This window comes from Sebastes umbrosus, chromosome 21 (assembly GCF_015220745.1).
Source record: "Sebastes umbrosus isolate fSebUmb1 chromosome 21, fSebUmb1.pri, whole genome shotgun sequence".
NCBI lineage: Eukaryota > Metazoa > Chordata > Actinopteri > Perciformes > Sebastidae > Sebastes > Sebastes umbrosus.
Window position 1 is genome coordinate 14,923,909 of NC_051289.1, and position 18,820 is coordinate 14,942,728.

At 38.9% G+C, this 18,820-nt stretch overlaps 1 protein-coding gene across 3 annotated transcripts in view; it reads left to right on the plus strand.

Annotated features, from left to right (window-relative positions):
* The first annotated feature begins 542 nt into the window (after positions 1-542).
* Positions 543-18,820, plus strand: part of tpk1 (thiamin pyrophosphokinase 1) — a 78,135-nt gene continuing 59,857 nt past the window's right edge. The window contains exons 1-3 of one of the 3 annotated variants that reach the window (XM_037757137.1): positions 543-694; positions 3,703-3,793; positions 10,303-10,377. In XM_037757137.1, coding sequence (XP_037613065.1) covers positions 3,751-3,793; positions 10,303-10,377 — 118 coding nt within the window. In that variant the 5' untranslated portion in view covers positions 543-694; positions 3,703-3,750. The other 2 variants (XM_037757139.1, XM_037757138.1) reach the window with 2 other exon arrangements.

The window sequence follows — 18,820 nt, forward strand, 5'->3', positions numbered from 1 at the left end:
AAATTAATCTTCAGGTTCCCAGCTTTCAGATGATGTTCACCACTTCTATGTGACATCTACTGTTGACCTGCTATCTCTCCATAAAGACCCCCTGTACCCCCCTAAAAAAAGACAAAAACAGGTCTCAGAGGGTTAATTAACAAAAAGGGTTACAAACAGAGCCCCTGATGTCGGCAGGTAACAGGCAATATAACTCCATAATGAAAGACAAACCAACAAGGTACAAAGCAGCTGGTATAAATAGTGACTGACTTACTGGGGAAGTGAGCAGGTGAGCATTTTAAAGATTTTAAGGGTTCACACACACCCCCAAATTATAACCACTTTTGTTTATTTGATATTAAATTGGACATCTGTTCCGTACAACCATGTTGTAATGGGTGCACATATAATGGTTACAGTGATGAGTGAAAACACTGATTGGACTCTTATTGGAATAATTTCCACTGGAAAAATCCTCAGAGTGAAATTAAACTATTTCTCAATTTGCTGGAGAACCCTAGAGTCTCTCCTTAAGAACCGACTGGGACTGCCTCTGCTCTTAGAGCAGGAAAACGCGTTTCCACTTTTGTCCTCTAGATGTCCCCGTAACAAAGTCCCTCCACTCTGCTGGGTCCTGCTGGTTGTCTCTCTGTGAGCTCAGCGCGCTCTCCTTGACTGTTTACAACCTCTATGGCGGAAGTGGCTTCATTCTGTGAGTTTTTATTGAATATTTACAAAGCAAAGCAGTGACAGGTTTAACATGTGAAGTTGGTTTATCAGTTGTGAAGTGTAGAGTCGGTATGTGTGATGTTTTTGTTACAATAGCACGGTTTTATCTGCAGCGTCAAAGCGCGTTGCCTCCACGGTCTCACCGTGCATGCGCACACAGCTGCTGGTTGAAGAGTTGCATGTGATTCAGTGGTTTAGCATTGCTTTAGCAGTGTGAGTATTGCATCACGAGCTGCTGCATTAAGCCCATTTAATGCATTAAACCTGCAGTAGGCAGAATATTTTTTGGCATCATTAGGAAAAAATTCCATGATAACCTTTCAGCATATTATAATGCAAGTGCTCTGAGAGATAACTAGACTTCTGCACCACCTTTGGCCAATCACAGGTCATTTCAGAGAGAGAGAGCGTTCCTATTGGCTGCGCTCCGGCTGGTGGGCGGTGCTTTGTATTTAATAAAACTGTTCTCAGCTAAACAGTGCACTGCAAGATGTTTCTGAAAACATTTGAGGCGAGAAATAGGCATTACAGTAACAGCATATTGATTCATATTCGATCAGCGCTGCCTAGTTTGACTGTTTGATCGGAGTTTGCGAGTGATTGACAGCTGCTCAGAGATGGCAAGACTCCAGCTTGGCTCTGATTGGTTGTTTTCCTCCAGTCTGTGAAATCTTGTTGATGCCATTAGGAGCACCGGAGGACACCAGAGGACACAGAGGGACATGATTTTTTTTCCCAGATTACCTGTCTCATGCACTACTGTCAGGATATAGTGACAATTTTTATAAAAATAACTTTACTTTACATACTTTGAATACGTTCGAATACTTTGCACAGACTGTTAGAAATTACAAGTCATGGACCAAGTATATTTTAATATCTGTAAAAACACTTAATTACAGAAAAGCAGAATTTGGGTGAGACGTGACAGGGCTATTGATATGTATGGCCCCTTACCAAAATAAGTTAATTCAAGTGTGCTAATAGTATACTTCTTTTAAACTTAAAATAAGAGAGTACGCTCTCAGTTTACTTTTTAGGTACTTATATGAGAAAACCCTAACAAAGTTATACTTACTTGGCTTATACTGACAAGTATACAGAAATGTCTAAGTAAGCTTGGCTTATACTGAGAAGTATAAAGGAAAGTCTAAGTATACTTAGCTTATACTGAGAAGTATACATGAAGGATTAAGTATACTTGGCTTATACTGAGAAGTATACAGGAAAGTCTAAGTAAACTTGGCTTATAAAAGTATACAGGAAAGTCTACTTGCAGTAAAATCTATTAAACTAGTAGGTTACTGAGAGTATACTTTAAAGTGTACTTTCATAAACTAAAAAGTGGGATACAAGTTTATAACTAGTTAACTAACAGTAAACCTATAAAATTACTTGTAGTATAGTTCACTTCATAGTATAGTTGCAGTACAAAATACAACTTAGATGTAAACTAGTTGTGTTCTCAAAGTTTACTATTCTTACACTTAAAGTACACTTAAAAGTATATTTCTATAAACTAAAAAGTGGGCCGATTTAGTCCCGAAAAAGTATTTAAGTAGTACACTGACAAGTATACTAATAGTACATTGATATTACTATACTTATTACATAAAGTATACTTGGGAAATATACTTGAACTTTACTTCAGTTTACTTGATAAAGTAAATAAGTATACTACTTTTTCGTAAGGGGCAGCAGATGTTAATGATTGACCACATTTAGCCTAGTAAAATGGGAAGAAATTGCAATGATTAATTTGACTTTATGTTGGCTGAAGTTCAACTCTTTTGCAAAATGAATATAGTCCAGTGTAGTAGTACATGCACGTCATTTGAAATTGTCCTGTTTTTTTAACGAATATTTTTCTTGGAGGAAGAAAGGTTGTTTACAGATTATTTCAGATATTCATAGTCGTCTTGAATTTCAAGTTTACTGTTAAACTTAGTCTGCAGAGAATAATAGAAGAGAGTTACTATGCGTATTTCATTTCGCCTTCTGGCAAACTAAACACTCTTCATTATGCAGTGAATTCATTCCTTCTCATTAAAATTGTGTTTTAGGGCTGCAGCTAATGAATATTTACGTTATGGAATAATCTACCTTCATTTTCTTGATTCATTTCGATTTGTGAATCATGCCCATTATAATTTCTCAGAGTTCAAAGTGTTACTTCAAATCGCTTGTTGTGTCCAAACCACAAACCCCAAAATATTAAATTTACTATCATATGTGACAAAGAAAAGCTGCAAATCCACAAATTTGAGAAGCTAGAACCAGCAAATGTTCTGCATTTTTATTTGATTAATGGCTAATAAAACATGAAAGAAACTATTAATCAATTATCAGAATAATTGCAGATTAATTTTCTTTCAAATTACTAATCAATTAATTGATTTATTGCTTCAGCTCTTATTATTTTGATAACAAATTTAGCTTCTTCAGCATATATTGTGACGACTGTCCTGACTGGGCAATGTATTGTGTTAGTTAAAGCTGCCACCATTAGTAGATTAATTGAAGAAAAACAATCTTCAACTGTTTTGATAATAAATTAATCAAAATAATAATATTAATCATAAAAATAATATTTTTTAAGCAGAAATTCCAAACAATCTGTAGGCGCAGCTGCATTTACTGCTTCTTTCTATTTTATATCACTGTAAACTGAATATCTTTGGTCAGAAAAAACAAGAAATTTGATGACCGAGCTAACTAAAGAAAACAACTGGCACATTAATTAAGAAGAAAAATGTTTTATAGTTGCAGCCCTAGTGTCATTATCATGTCTTGCGCAGTGATCCAACGTTTAGTGTGGTCATGCTCACTTGTGCATGTCATTGTTAGTGAATAATTAGCCCAGGGGAAGGCTGGTGATAACCTGGGATTAGTGACAAGTCATCGGTTTAAAACACAAGAACAAAAGGAGGGAAATATAAAACAGATAAAAGCAAGAAAAGTAGCAAACAGTGTCTGTCGTCCTCTCCTCAGTTCCAGGTGAGTCGACTGATTGAAGACGAGCTCCTGTGGATCCTGGCCATGGATGAAGAGTTGACGCCTTTGGACTGCCTGCTGCCCTCAGGTACTGCCTTTCAAACACACATTCCCTCGGCGCAAACACGCAGGCACGCAATCAATCAAATCCGCAGGTCCATGCACATATACGGTGTGTTCACCCACAAGCCACAAACCGGCACCCAAGCACAGATCTGTATGCGTCTGATCAAAACACAAACTTACTCGCATCCCTGTCACACTTGTCTTCTCTCTCTCTCCTTCTCTCCCAGACACACACAGACATTCGTCTCGGGGGAATTAAAACTCAAAAACAAATCACTGGCACTTCCATGACAACAATGTGTATATGTATGAGATGCACTTCCCTTTTTGTTTGGCTGTGTAAATAATGAATGTTTATTGAAAGAGGGCCTGATTGCGTTTGCTTGTAATGTTAGCTCTTTGAGAGAAAAACAAACTTTGAGGAGGCATTTTGATAATTAAAATATTTCTAAAAATAAATAATTTTGCTTCTGAATAAAATCCCTGTCATCATATAAATTCTTGTTTTCAAACACAACACTAGAAGTTAAATCTGATCCCACTGCAGTACATGTATTCTCTCTTTTCCAAAGGCATGTAGCAAGATTAATTTCCCCAAAGATGTTCTGTATCTGTTGATGCTCTTAAAAAAAAAATTAAGAAACCCTGCAGATGGTCAGCACTGGCCGCCCTACAGACCAGAGGAGGAAGCTGGTTATAGCTGCCTTTAGCAACAGCTCTCAGGTCAGGGTTTATGTGAGCTCCCTGGTGGTGTGTTTGAGTGTGGAGGAAGGAAAGCTGCCTAACGGCAGGTTTTACCCAGAGCCGTAAAGGTCAAGGGGATCATACAACAGTTTGGTCTGTAGAGAAGGTATTCTCAGTGGGCTTCAGAGTGGGAGTAGGAATAAATAAAAGACCGTCAAATTAGAATGCATAATTTCAATGACCTGTAACATTTGAATATCACCACAGCAATCTCGATACATCATCAGGTAGAGACAAAAGGTTTTATCACTGTTGGTTGTCGTTTTTGAGACGAAAAAGTGGAAAAAGTGGGAGATAGGGCTGCCCCCCTCTTCTATTAGTTGACTTATCGGCCGTTTTGGTCTTAGTTGACTAAGATTTCTTTAGTCAATTAGTCGTTTTTTTATGCTTTTTTCATCCTGAATGACTTATTTCCAAGAAACTTGTGAGCACATCTCTTATAAACACTAAGATTTGAAGTGGTGCTTTTGTGTTATTCTTTGTGGAGAAGCTCAGTTTCATAGATCTGTCGATTAAATCAACTAATCTATTACTTGAAAAAATCGTTTAAGTGTTTTTTCGACTGAGAATTTCTTTGGTCGAAGACAGCCCTAGTAGGAGACAACCCTGCGCCAGTTAAAGCTCTAAAGTGTGTGGTGAGGAAATATGACCCTGAATATATTCAATTTGGATTAATAATGTATTTTGGTAATTACAGCTGACAGTGGCATAACATGTATTTACAGTCCAGTTTATTTTTTCTCCTTTTTTTCTATTTCTTATTTAATTGGGAAGGTGGTCCACGGACATTTTTTAACAATCAGAAGAGGGCAAGGTTGGGAGGGTTGCTTTAAAAATGTACACCCATACACTGTCCAAATTTAATAGAGGTGTGGGTTTTTGACACTGGCTAGAAGAAATCTTGTCCACCCACAGAAAGATATAAATACAGAGCTTAGGAGTGAAAAACAGATGAAAAACTGCCCCCAGAAAGCTCAGCGGTGTCAGAGCATTTGCCTCTCTCATCCTTCTTGGCTTCAGGCACAGATGAACCCGTTTCACAGACATACAGTAGCGGCATGCTGTGCGCACTTTACTGACGAGGTATAAATGAATTTCAGCCATCTTCAGCTATTTACAAAGAAGTAATTTAGTGGAACCACTTTCCTTCAACCTGCCACTGTTTGGACAGCTGAATAATCTTTTATCGAGCTGTTTTCTACTTGAACATGAAATATCTCGTCTCTTGACCTCTTGTCGTCTGTGTGTGCCCATTCACAGAGTGGAATGTGAAAATGGGTCAAGGGATGTCAGGTGCAATGCAAAAGGCTGTTTTTTTTTTTAGAGATGTTGAGGTGATTTGATATGAGCATGGATTCCTCAAAAATAAAATGATGAAGGTAAAACTGAATGATTAATTGTACCTTATTATAATTAGGATTTAATTAAACTGACAAAAACAAAGCCACAATTTGATATAAATGACCTACATTGATAAAAAACCTTGTCCATCATGCCTCTGTTCATCATTTATTAACCTGTGTTGGCTCCGAGCTGAGCATTTATTGTGGCCAACAGCAGGTGATCTTTGACTCTCAGTTGTATTGATCGCAGACTGAGCTTCATGTGGGGATTCAGATCGTGTTTGGTTCCCATCTGAACGCAATCTATTTTTTGTTTTTGTTTTAAAGTTGAACATAGTAGGGCTGATATGATTACACAATGTACCAATTAGTCCATCGACAGAAAATAATCGGCAACAACTTTGATAATCGATTAATCATTGAAGTCCAGCTTCTCTAATATAAGGATTGGCTGCATTCTCCATTTTATATAATTATAAACTGAATATGGATTTTGGACTGTTTGCAATTTGAAGACTCTCTTTGAACTTATGATGGACATTTTTTCCCTATTTTCTGACACTAATAACTATATATATATATATATATATATATATGTAAAAATAATAAAACATAATATATTAATATATATTAATATTTATATTATTATTAATAATATTTAATATTTAATTATTCATATTAATATTAAATTTAATATGTATATATTAATATTGATACCTATATTTATATTTAATATATACTATATATAATAATATTTATATATAATAGTATATATATATGTATATATGTATGTAGATATATATATATATATATATATATGTATGTGTATATATATACATATATATATGTATATATAGGTATGTATATATATATATGTGTGTATATATATATATATATATATATATATATATATATATATATACACATATATATGTGTGTGTGTATGTATTTATAATAGTGTGGTTGTGTTATGATGCATTGCTCTCTTCTTGCTTCCTTTGTGTCTCCTCCTCTGTCTCCATTGATTGCTGTTTGAAGGTTATAATCCTGCTGTTATACCACTAAAAGGGGGCAACTGTAATTGTGCTCCTGTATGCGTACATATGTATCGTATATACTTGACATTCTCACACGTGTGTGTGTGGTTCACGCAGATGCGAGAACACAGAAGTGGCGTCGATTTTTCTGTGCTTGTACAGCTGGAAAATCAATAACACTCAAAGGCCAACATCAGTCAAGAGACACTCACTTCTGACGGGGCGCTATCAGCAGTTCTGAAGCATCCGTTGAAACAAATGTTTACTCAAACACGTTAGCTTAGCATTACAGGCTACACACCCCGGGTTTGCTCACTGCACAAATCCTAGATTTGTTCTATAGATTTCACAGGGTGTGCAAATAATCCTCGATATGGTTGCAGAACAAATCGCACATGCATCCTCCCCATGATCTAATTTTCTTGATAAACCCCCATCGCTTTCTAATCAAAGGTGTGTTTGAGATTCCCTGTATCATATAAAAGCTTTCTCCCAACTGCACAGTATAGTGAAACACTTTTTCCTCCATTAGATACGTTCAGAAAATATTTCCATGGTTGCTTTAGTTTCATATCTTGCAGGAAAATGCTTATCTAGACTCTCGGTGGAGAATATAAAAACAGCCCCTGGATGTCTGCATTTTAAAATCCCTAGTGTGCAAAGTTAGCCTTTTAAATTTCATCTTTTTAATTATAAATGCCTACTCCCGGAATATCTATGTGCCTAGGTTATGTGCTTGGATTGTGTGTGTGTGTGTGTGTGTGTGTGCGTGTGTGTGGTATTTATGTTGTCTGGCACTTTTTAGAAGAATCCCAAGGTGACATTTCTTTGAACGGAGTGCACGAAAGGCCGCGCACCTTCCTTGTGGGTGTGTGTGTGCGCGGGGAGGCGAGTGTTTGTTGCGACGAGGGGTTATCTGAAAAGTCACGGCTGGTTGAGTTCGTCTTTTGTTCTCTGTACACCTCCAGCCAATTAAGAGACAAGACTGACAAATCTACTCCTCCTCTTTCTCCTCCTCACCCACCCCCTCCTTGCGTCCTCCTTTCGTTTCCTCCTCCTTTGTGTCTTTATCCTCTCCTCCTTTTCCTCTTCCTCTTACCATACTCTGCTGGGGTTTGACTTTCGCATCGGAAATGACCTTCCAGTGATGTGAACTTTTTAACAACATCAAGCCCGCTGCTGCAACAAAGTCACAAACCCAAAGGACAGTATTTCCTCCACACTTTCTCAGCCAAAAATGCACTCTTTACACTTGAGGGTATACATCCACAAAGGGGTTTTTGTCAGGACACAAGGTGATGCACATTTTTGCAATTTCATGAAACCTAAAGTCTTCCTTCTTCACCATTGGTTCCTCTGGCTGCCCACTGCATTTATGATGTATTATGAAAGGTGCATTGGGGAAAGATACACGCTTTATTAGATATGCAATGTCGTGTTGCTCCGAAACTGGTATCCAGTTGTGTGGAATTTACATAAGTACAGTTTAGGGGGGACAGGAAGGAGGACATTGTAATCACAGGGTGTTGCTTAAGCTTGCATACGGCATTTTGTCTTTGCTACAAAGGGCAACAACCTTAAAAATGGATGAGAAATCGTTCATAAGGGCAGGCACGAGAGTGAAAGATAAATGAGCGAGCAGAGAAATGGCTAAGTGTTGAGGCGAGGAGGAAGAGACGTTGTGCTTTAGTCTTTGCTCCATTAAGGCCTTTCTAGCAGCTCTGTTTTGACTTTTGTCAATGAATGCAGAGTTTTCCATTATTTTTTCTTTTTCATCTCCTGCAGATAGAAAAATGACAATTCTAAAGTATTAGTCAGGGGATCTGCATTAGAAGCAGAGCGAAAGAAAAGATAGATGTGGGGGTGGGGGTTTAGAGAGGAAATAGATTTGTGAAATGATGCACCCTGGGATAGAGGCTTTGACAAAGAAGCATGGAGGTACACTGATAGGAAAGAGATAGTTATATAGATGGCAGGTTATTTTCACCTCTGCTGCTTTGAAAGGGCTTTCCTCTTGTTGCCGTGTAGTTACAGATGGTGTGTCGCCAAGGTCAACGCATTCAAATGAGCATCTATGAGATGTGTGCGAGCCTAAGTGCACACATTTCCCTTTTAAAACAACAGCAGCTAATAATAAGGACTTTGACATTGATTGTAACATTGACATTGTAGAGGTACTGTAGTTGAGGGACATTGTTGCATTATTTGGATAGACGTTGGGCCTCATGCAGCGGTGGTCGAGGGCAATCTTACCAAGATAAGAAAAAGACTATTTGTATTGTTTACTTGACTTGTATATAGACATTTTATTTATTTATTTTATTTTTATTATTGTATTCTTTCATTCTGTTATGTCCATTCTGTGTAAGTACATTGAGAGAGCTGCATACAAACCGGAACGTCAAATTCTATAAATTGTATTTACATACTTTGCCAAATAAACCTGATTCTGTGATCTCGTTTTCACAGTCCACAAATTGTGGAAGGAAGGAAGGAAAGTTTTAAATTTGAGGAACATTAAAACAACGCCTGAATATCATGTAATCAAATTTTGATTATCATATGTTTTAAATTATTTATAATGATTGGATAAATACATTTGTGGGCTAAAGACATACAATTAAGACTATGAAACCTTTGGATGATTTTGCGTGCGTTCATCTTCTGATGGCTTGCTCTTCGATGCTTTTTGATTTTCCTGTGACGCTCTGCAGAATCACATGTTTACTTTGTTTTAAGTTTATTTAACAGTACCTCAGTTTCACTACTGCACTTCTTCTTACAGTCATTTTTGTTTTGGTGGCATCTCTCCAATTGTAGGGCATGCGCCAGAGTACAGTATTTGCATTATTTATATTATGTTCAAGTGGGATTCATCATTCAGCATCACATGGGTAAGAGTAGATTTGGGGTGGTTAAGAACGTTTTTTGGAGTTGACTTATTTTTTTCTCTTAACAGAAAATTAAGAGAAAATATTAGAGACATTTAAGAGAACGTTGCTGCATGAGGTCCATTGTCTCTACTCTGGTTTTGTTATTGTCTGATGTTGCAAACAAACCACTCATTGGATCGTGTGGGCACAGTTTTTTGAACATTTACAAAAGCGAGACTCGACATTCTGACTTGCTCGGCATAATTTCTGTTTTTAATCCTCCCTCTTATTTTCCATGATAATGAGCTCATTATAACGGCATTGTTTTTAGTTTTGTTCTTTATTTAGCACATTCAGCGCCACAAAACAACAGCCTCCAATGTGTATTTAAAAGGTATTTTTTTTAAAAACATGCATAGTGATGTGTTGTGTTTGTCCATTATGTTCCATCGTCTGTAGCGTCTCTATCTGACTGTTTATGACTCACACTGCTCCCTTTCCCCCCGCCACTCCGCCTTCTATCTTCTTGTGCAGGCACGCAGAGAATCTGTCTGATTATTCTGAACCAGCCTCTGGATAAGGACTACCTGCACATCCTCTGGAGTAAAGGTATATCTCACACATCGCCAACACCGATCAAACAAGTCCCCTTAATATCAGTTAGATCCCGTCTGCATTGGTTTTCACAGAGCATGTATTCCCCTGTTTTTTTTTTTTTTTTGGCGCACTGAGCTCTTTAGCCTGTGCAAAGTCTTAATTAGTGCCATGTCATTGAAATGCCCCCTCTTTGCCCTCTGCCCACATTTCCTGTGAGATGTGTTTTAATGAAGCTAAAGATGACATAATTCTTTTGCAGAAAATAACGTTCCTTCTTTTTTTTTAATAACTCCTGTGGCTGCATGACCTGAACTATTGATGAAAACAAAAATAACATGATGCAAAATGAAGTTCCATTGCATTCACAGCCTGAATATGCAGCATGCTTGCATTGCCCCCGAGACACATTATTTAGCATCTTAAATAGCAGGAGTTTTGCATCTGAAAAATCATTAGAAGGGGTCAGATAAACCTGTAATATATGCGATCAAATAAGAGCTATTTTGCCGACTTAAAAGGTCTGTATGCATTTCATTTATTATATCCGTAGGTCATCAGCTTTAACAGCGCTGAACAAACTGTACAATTTTTCATTCAACCCTACTAAAAGCACTCTTTACAGCAATTGTAAGGTCTCAAAGATAACAAGAATAGCACATCCAGTCGGATTCATTCAAGTGTGTATACATTCATTACAGCTAATTGGTTGGTAAATAATGTGAACACAAGCAGGGGCCGTAAGTGTCCACTCCACTCAGCGGGGGAGTGACAAGGTCGATATCAACAAACCCATTGGACCCGAGACCCCTGCATTCACAACGTGGGCGTTTCAGTCATAACAAATCCACCCTCACAGCTTCGATCTGCGAGGTCTCTTGCCGCCACCCATCAGAGGGGAAATGGTCTGTTTAGTGATGTGAACAGATAGGAAATACTTAACTGTCTCGCACTCAAGCAAGTGCATTTGTGTCTCAGCCTAAATGTTTTTTTGATGCACAACCAGTGGGCTACCTCCGTATCTAAGAAGTGAAGCCAATGTGAAAGTGCCTTAAACTTGCATTCTTTCTAATAGCCAGCAGGGGGCGACTCCTCTGGTTGCAAAAAGAAGTCTGATTGTATAGAAGTCTATGAGAAAATGAGCCTACTTCTCACTTGATTTATTACCTCAGTAAACATTGTAAACATGAGTTTATGGTCTCAATCGCTAGTTTCAAGTCTTCTTCAATACAGCATGATGTTCATTTAGTAAATTATGGTCCCATTTAGAGTCAAATAGACCATAAAGCAGGGTATGCTCAAGGGCGTTGCTACCTTGTGATTGACAGGTCGCTACCACAGCGTTGTCCGGTCTGAGTGTTGTCCATGTTTTTGTCGTAGAACTTTAACCCTTTCACAGTTGGTTTTCTAGTTCAGGAAAGTTAATTATAACCTTTTTGGTCGCCTAAAAATGTCTTATTCTGTGTTAAGCTGTAATTAGCTCCACCCTCTCGTGTCACTTCTGGTTGCAAAAAAACAAGATGGTGACGGGCAAAATGCCAAACTCGAGGCTTCAAAACGGCAGTCTACAAACCTATGGGTGACGTCAAGGTGACTACGTCCACTCCTTATATGCAGTCTATGTGCACAGCCGCTGCTTATACATGTAAAATTAGCAAAGGGCAAAACATGTCAAGTAGGTCAAGGGCTATACATTCATATTCAAACATACAGTACCTTTACGAACTCGCTGAATAGCTCTACTTTAGCAGTTTAGGAGTACCAGTCATGCCCAGGGGCATTTTGATGTTTATTTGTTGAAGGTGGGAAGGACTGTGTTTAATCACTTTCACATCAGCAACCTGCTGCTCACAAGTTGCTGGCAATTTATGAACCACGGAAGTCGCCTAGATTCCAACCACTAATTTGTAAGTAACTAGAGGAAGTTAAAACTGGATTTGATTTCCTCCCGCTTCATGAATACTCCCAGGCCCTTTATCAGAGTAAAAGACAAACAGAAATTCAGAAAACATGCTCTGAAGGCTCATTGTTAAAAGGAGGAAAAATAGGTTTTTGAAGGGAAGTAGAGCTCCAGACTCCCCGAGGTGCCGCTTATGAGATGCGTCGATGCTTAGCGGTTGTGCTACTTGGCTGTGATGTATTAAATATGCAAAGCTGACTTTGAGCCTTTAAACCAGACATTGTCATGTAAACCTGCATCCTACAACTTTGTTTTTTCCTTTAAATCTGGTGAACTGATCATAAACAGAGCCTAACTGAACCAAAACTGGGCTGAAGGTGTTAGGCACACAGTTGTTTTTATCAAGGACGTAGTGGAGATAAGTGGCCTGGATCACTGCTTCTCTACAGTTTTGATGCTGAAACCATGAAACAACAACAAAAAAAAAACTGTAGGCACACTAATTTATGAAAAAAATGTAATAAACAGATTTATGCAATCAGGGAAGAAGGTTGGTAAACAAAGTAACTTTGAAGGCAAACTTGTGATTAAAAACCACACCAGATTGCATTTTAATGAACAAGGCTTTGATATTCTTATCAACTTAGCAAAAAACCCAAGAGGCACCTGAGCTCTTTGCATCGCACAGCTCTCTCGCTTTTTGCCTTTTATAATAGAGGACCTCTAGAAAAATGTTTAATGGCAAAAAACAAAGCAATTTCCTCATCTGATTTCACACCAAAGGTTGCCTGTTGCCCCAAGATAAAGATTCTTTGGATAGTTAATTATGTGAGAGGAATCAAAAATAGAGAATTTAAAGAAAGGAAAACGTATAAAACATGAATCTAAAAGATTTTTGGTACATGTTAAATGATGATAAATTAAAGTCTTACGCTCTGCATCTAGAGTATAGGGGATATCTGCACAATATTATCAATTATTTTTACAGAAAATTGCAGTAGTTACATGATTTGAAATGCATTCGAACACCCCATTTGTAATTATTCAGTGCGAGCGATATCTAAATTGAAGACAGTTTTTCAATACTCATCTTAAATTGTCTGTTTGCTACCAGCATGCGGTGGTATTAGACTGGTAATACATTGTTTACGCCTTGTTGATTATAACTGACCCTCAATTGTGTTGTGAGATTGATATTTTTCATTTAATTTCCTTATTTTCAAATTCCAACTGTGACCAGACTAGCAAAGTTTAACAGATGTGGTTATACTCCAGTGATTACATTTTACAAATATGCATTGCGGAACTATTACATTTCCTTTCTCTGATTGTTTCGCTATTGTTTTCTCACCCCATTCAATACTTGCCAGTAATCATCAGGAAAGTAATCATTAGGGAAAGCATTGCATCAAATCATCAAACCATCCACCTGCACCATTTTTGCGCCCCGCTGTGAGATAGATGGGCATATCAGATGTACTTTGGCAGTATGATGCAGCTTAATGATGTCATATGGCATTTGCTCCCTCTTAGATAAGGCGACTTATAAAAAGTTTCTTAAGTGCCACAAGCGATGCTGTGGTGTGGATGTCAGAAATCGGTTTTGCTCTTGGCAGCCGTGCACATGGGGGATTTGAAGAAGTTTTGACAGTGTGATGATGATGATGATGCATGAATGGCAGATCTCAGATCTCTCGCAGTGCGATGGTAAACATCCTTGTAGCGAGTTTATCGTTCCTCGCTTGATATGCCATGTATTTTTAATGTTGTTTATGGGGATGAGCAGATGTCGGTGTGCGCATGAGCGTGTCTCGAGCGTGTGTCGGTCTCCAGATGGTTGTTCACCTGGAGGCTCCATAGCCAGGTCTCCACCCTTAGACACACATGCACATACGCACAGCTCTCTCAGGTTCTCTGATGTGCTGCCCTTGGGCCCCCCTCATCACCTGTGGGAGAGCTAGAGCAGCAGGGAGCAAAGGAGCGATAGGGGGGCTGGAAGAGCGCACCGCTGATCAAAGGGAAGCTCATTTCCACGTGCCGAGCGCGATGTTGTGAAGTGGGATCAAGCTGCTTATCTCGCTCACGCACCCTCTCACTCATCTAGTCCATCAGTCACCCACTCGCTCATCTACTCAGTCACCCACTCACTTGTTCATTCAGTCACTCATTTACTTACTTACAGATCCTTCACTTCACTGTGTAACAACACAAACAAGCAAATCAATAAAGCAATCAGTGAAGGTAGCTCTCTCTACAAGAGGAAAAAAAACAAAAACAGGCACGTGCCTGATTTCATCATCTGTCGATGCGGAGCAGCTTGCCGACGTTGAAGTTTATGAACGTCAGCCAGTCGAGTATCAGCCTCCCAATCAAGGCCAGTTGGGTGATGTGGCTGCAGTGCGCTTGACGTGCACATACACACTTCCTGAGCTTCTGCATTTATGCACCATGTGCCAGATGGAGTAAATAGGTAGATGGAGAATACGAAGACAACCAAGCCTGTTGGAAAAAGTTGAACATGTTAAGTACCAGGCCCTAACTTTTAATTAGAACTCAAAGAACATTCGTAACAGAGCCAATCAGCGATTGTTTTTAATCAGGAAGCTGAGGAGCTTTAGCGTTAGCCAACACATACTTGAAATGGCATACAGAAGTCTGGATGAAAGCATTTTATCATTTAACATCACAGCATGGTACGGGGGAACTTCAGTGCAAAGAGCAAAAACAAGCTCTCCAAGATTGTTAGTATTGCAGGGAAGGTAATTGGCAAGTCACAGAAAAAAACTTTGCAATGTATTTAACAGGGCTTTACACAGGAAAGCTAAACATATAACTACACATACTACACTCAGAGTTTTAGCTGCTTCCATCTGGCTGTCGATTTAGGGTCTCAAGGGCCAGCGGAAACATATATAAGAAGTCTTTTATCCCCTATGCAATACAGGCATTGAACTCAGAATGACTGCACCAGGGAACACTTGTCATTTTATAAGATGTGCTCTCTTTTATTATTTATATAACTTGCTGCTACTTGCCCATTGCACTATTGTATATCGTATTCTAAATATATGTTTTAATGGTGTGTTTTGTTACGTGTATTGTATGTAATTTTGCTGTATTTTGGAGAAGCCAAAGACAAATTTTACACTGAGGTGGACAATGAAGTCAATCCATCTATATACTGTATCTAACGAAGATTGATGGATAGCGGTCGTCAGAAAGCTCAAAAAGCTAATTCCTGTAAGATTGTTAATGGAAAAGCAAAAGAGAATGAGTGGAAGAACTGGTGAAATTTTGCCACCCTAGAGAGAAGGATAGAGCAGAGTGAATAAAGAGTAACAGAGAAAAAGAAAATGAGATATATGTGCAGGGAATCAATCAAATTTGAGGCGAGGTGTAGAGAGCAGGGTGGACCTGGAGACAGGGTGACAGGTGGAGGGGGAGAGCTGGACTGATAGATGAACGGAGGGCATCAAGGCATCATAATAAGGATAATAATCTTTTCAGCGCTCTCTGTGACCGTTTGCCCTCTCCTGTACGGCGCTAAAGCCCCAACCTGACAGGTATTAATCCTCCCCACTAACCTCATCAATACTGGCCCGCTATAGAACATACCCTACAGCTGTGTGTTTGTGTGTGTGTGTGTTTCTGCATGAACATGCATCTTCCCTGCATCAAAAGCAAAATAGATTATAAAAACCAGTGAAATGACAGCTTTAGTACTGTGTGCGGAAGTGCATTATCTCCTGCCCACCATATGTGTCCGTCATCCAGCCGAGTGAGTGGCAGGAGGAGTTGGTTCTGAAGCCTGCAGGGAGGGATTATTATGGCTAGTTAATTTACAAGGTCATCTCTACCGACTGCCTCCGCTGTCCCCGCTCCGCTCACAATATCACCGTCGGAATTCATAAGGCAGCCATGTCCCTGTATGTGATTTTTCTGTTCGAGCTTGTTTGTTAAGCTCAAATGCTCCGAGGAGAAGGAGAAGATGGAGTCGGTAAAGGCTGTTGCATTCACAATCGCGGCGCGCTTCAAACAGCCGGCAATTCATTGTTTTCAGCAGGAGAATGACAGTAATTGTATTTCCACTGCCTGAATGGAGTGCAGATGGAGATAATCTTTTCTCAACTTCAGTTTACTCACTTTCGCCATTTACTGTGATGAAGACAAATTGAATGTTGAGAGATGTGGAAAGACAGATGCTCCCACGGGCATTTCCCTTACAATGAAGATTAACTTTTGAATAAGCTTGACCCGTTTTATGTGAATTTGGAGTTGTATAGAATTGTGTCAAGAACGACAGGAGAAGAACACTTCTTCACTATTTGACACGCATGCAGCACAAGAACAATTGAAGGTAGACACACACTCAAGGACATCAACCTTAAAGGAGCAGTGTGTTGGATCTGGCAGTATCTAGCGGTGAGGTTGCAGATTGCAACCAACTGAAGTGTCTCCCATCTGCCAAGCGTGTAGAAGAACTATGGTGGCTGACGCGAATACCCTATCTAGAGCTAGTTGTTGTAGGAGTAGCATAGGTCATTAGTGTGTAGTGTGTGTGTGTGTGTGAATGGTGAAGCGAGAGAGAGAGAGAGAGCAGCAGCAACAGTTTCAAGTAACGTTATCCAATCAGGCCCAAGCAGGAAAAGTTAGCAGTGTTTGGTTTGTCCGTTCTGGGCTACTGTGTTGCAACATGGCGGACTCCATGGAGAGCACCTGCTCAAAGAACGTATATCGCCAAGAAGTGAAAATCAATTGTTCGTTCCATTGCAACATCAGTGCCCAGCAGCAAAGCTACGCTTCCGCCATTTTGGACTGAAATCGACTACCGGACGCCAGTAAAATGTCCACATAAAAAGTGCCATACAAAAGTAAAACAACATTATTTCTATTCTATTGTCATATTCTACCGAAATGGCCTGTATTGAACAATACAAATATTATAAATATAATATGCGTCCATAATGGCGGCAGCGGTGGTTGTAACCAGAGTTTTGTCTCTTTGCTTCTATACTCTTTGACCCGCTCCCTATGTAGATATAAACGGCTCATTCTAAGGTAACGAAAACACAACAATTCATATTTTCAGGTGATTATACACTTAAAAAAACATACTTATTAATATTATATTCCATTTCTTCCAATAGATCCCCCCTAAATGTTACACACTGGTCCTTTAACACAGGGAATAAAGTCATTTACTCTGACAATTTAACCTAAAGGGACATAAAACATATAATCAATTACTGATAAATACAAAGCAGAATAAAAATGAACAGGGTTTCCCCAAGGAAGTTGGTTAGCGGATAGCAGCCCTGAAGTTTCAAGACCAGCTGGTCAATACAAATTAACTTCATACACAACACAAATAACTTCAGCTCGACCAGACTGTATTGGATAAAACATGTGTTCAACTGCCGATTATCAGACTAATCTCAGTCTGGTGTCTGATCTGCAGTGCAGCGTCAAGAATTTCTCTCACACATTAGCATCTGATTGTCTCTACTTTTCCCAACTTGTTAAAACTCTTCTCGACAGTGCAGTGTGCTGCTTTAATACTGCTACGGAGCAATGTTTTTACATCCCATATGTCCCATTTTCGTTTGTAATCACAAACACCTGCATGAGCCACTGATTGACAGCTGTTGGCGGTAACGCACAAAGAAGTGTAGTAATGCGCCAACAAAGGCAGTGATGAAGAACACTGCTCACCATGTTAAAATGGATGTAAACAATGCAAGATTTTAAATATATTTTTAAACAAAAAATACATTAAACACGTTTATTAGACCACAAGCATACACACAATGCATTTTGGTGAGAAACACTGGAAGTAAACAAAACTTTTAAACAGTTTAAACAGTCGCCTCACTCATTAAATACATGCTGTGTGTGATGTAGCGCCACTGCTCATTTCCCCCTGAAGCTTAATAAGGCTAATATAATTCATAAGCTTGTCATCATGTCATTCTTCTGACATTAGCGGAGGCACTTTTTATTTCAGAAGAGGAGGGATGCCGCTCTGTGGGAAACCCTGACATAAAGACATAGAACATAGTAATAAATTAACAGTGTAGGATATTGTCAAAAGAGGTTTTAGCGTAAACAAGATATTGAAAATGATCCCTCATAAGATCTGCTTTCATACAATACTGGAAGGGACCTTTTGCTTATCAAAAAATAGCAATGATAAGTCTCCCATGATAAAATGCAGTTTGTGGTTGTCTGACGGCCCTTTTATTACACCACAGTGTGAATGCAATTTAAGATTACGGGATGGATATTCGGCAAACATATGGTCAGAGATGCATATAATGGGAAATGATACAAATTTGAAAGTTTGTGTGTGTTTAAACGGCATGCAGTGTAAACAGAGCCGAGTAAATGATTGACAGACAGAAGTAACTGTTCTAGAATCTTAAGTCTGAAAACTATTCTGTGTGTGTGCGTGTATACACACACAGATAATGACTGATAGCGTTACAGTCTGTCACCACCAGGCTTAAAGAAGAGTTTCTCTGTTGTTTTTCTTGAGTCATTGTTTGAAAAGTTTCTCAG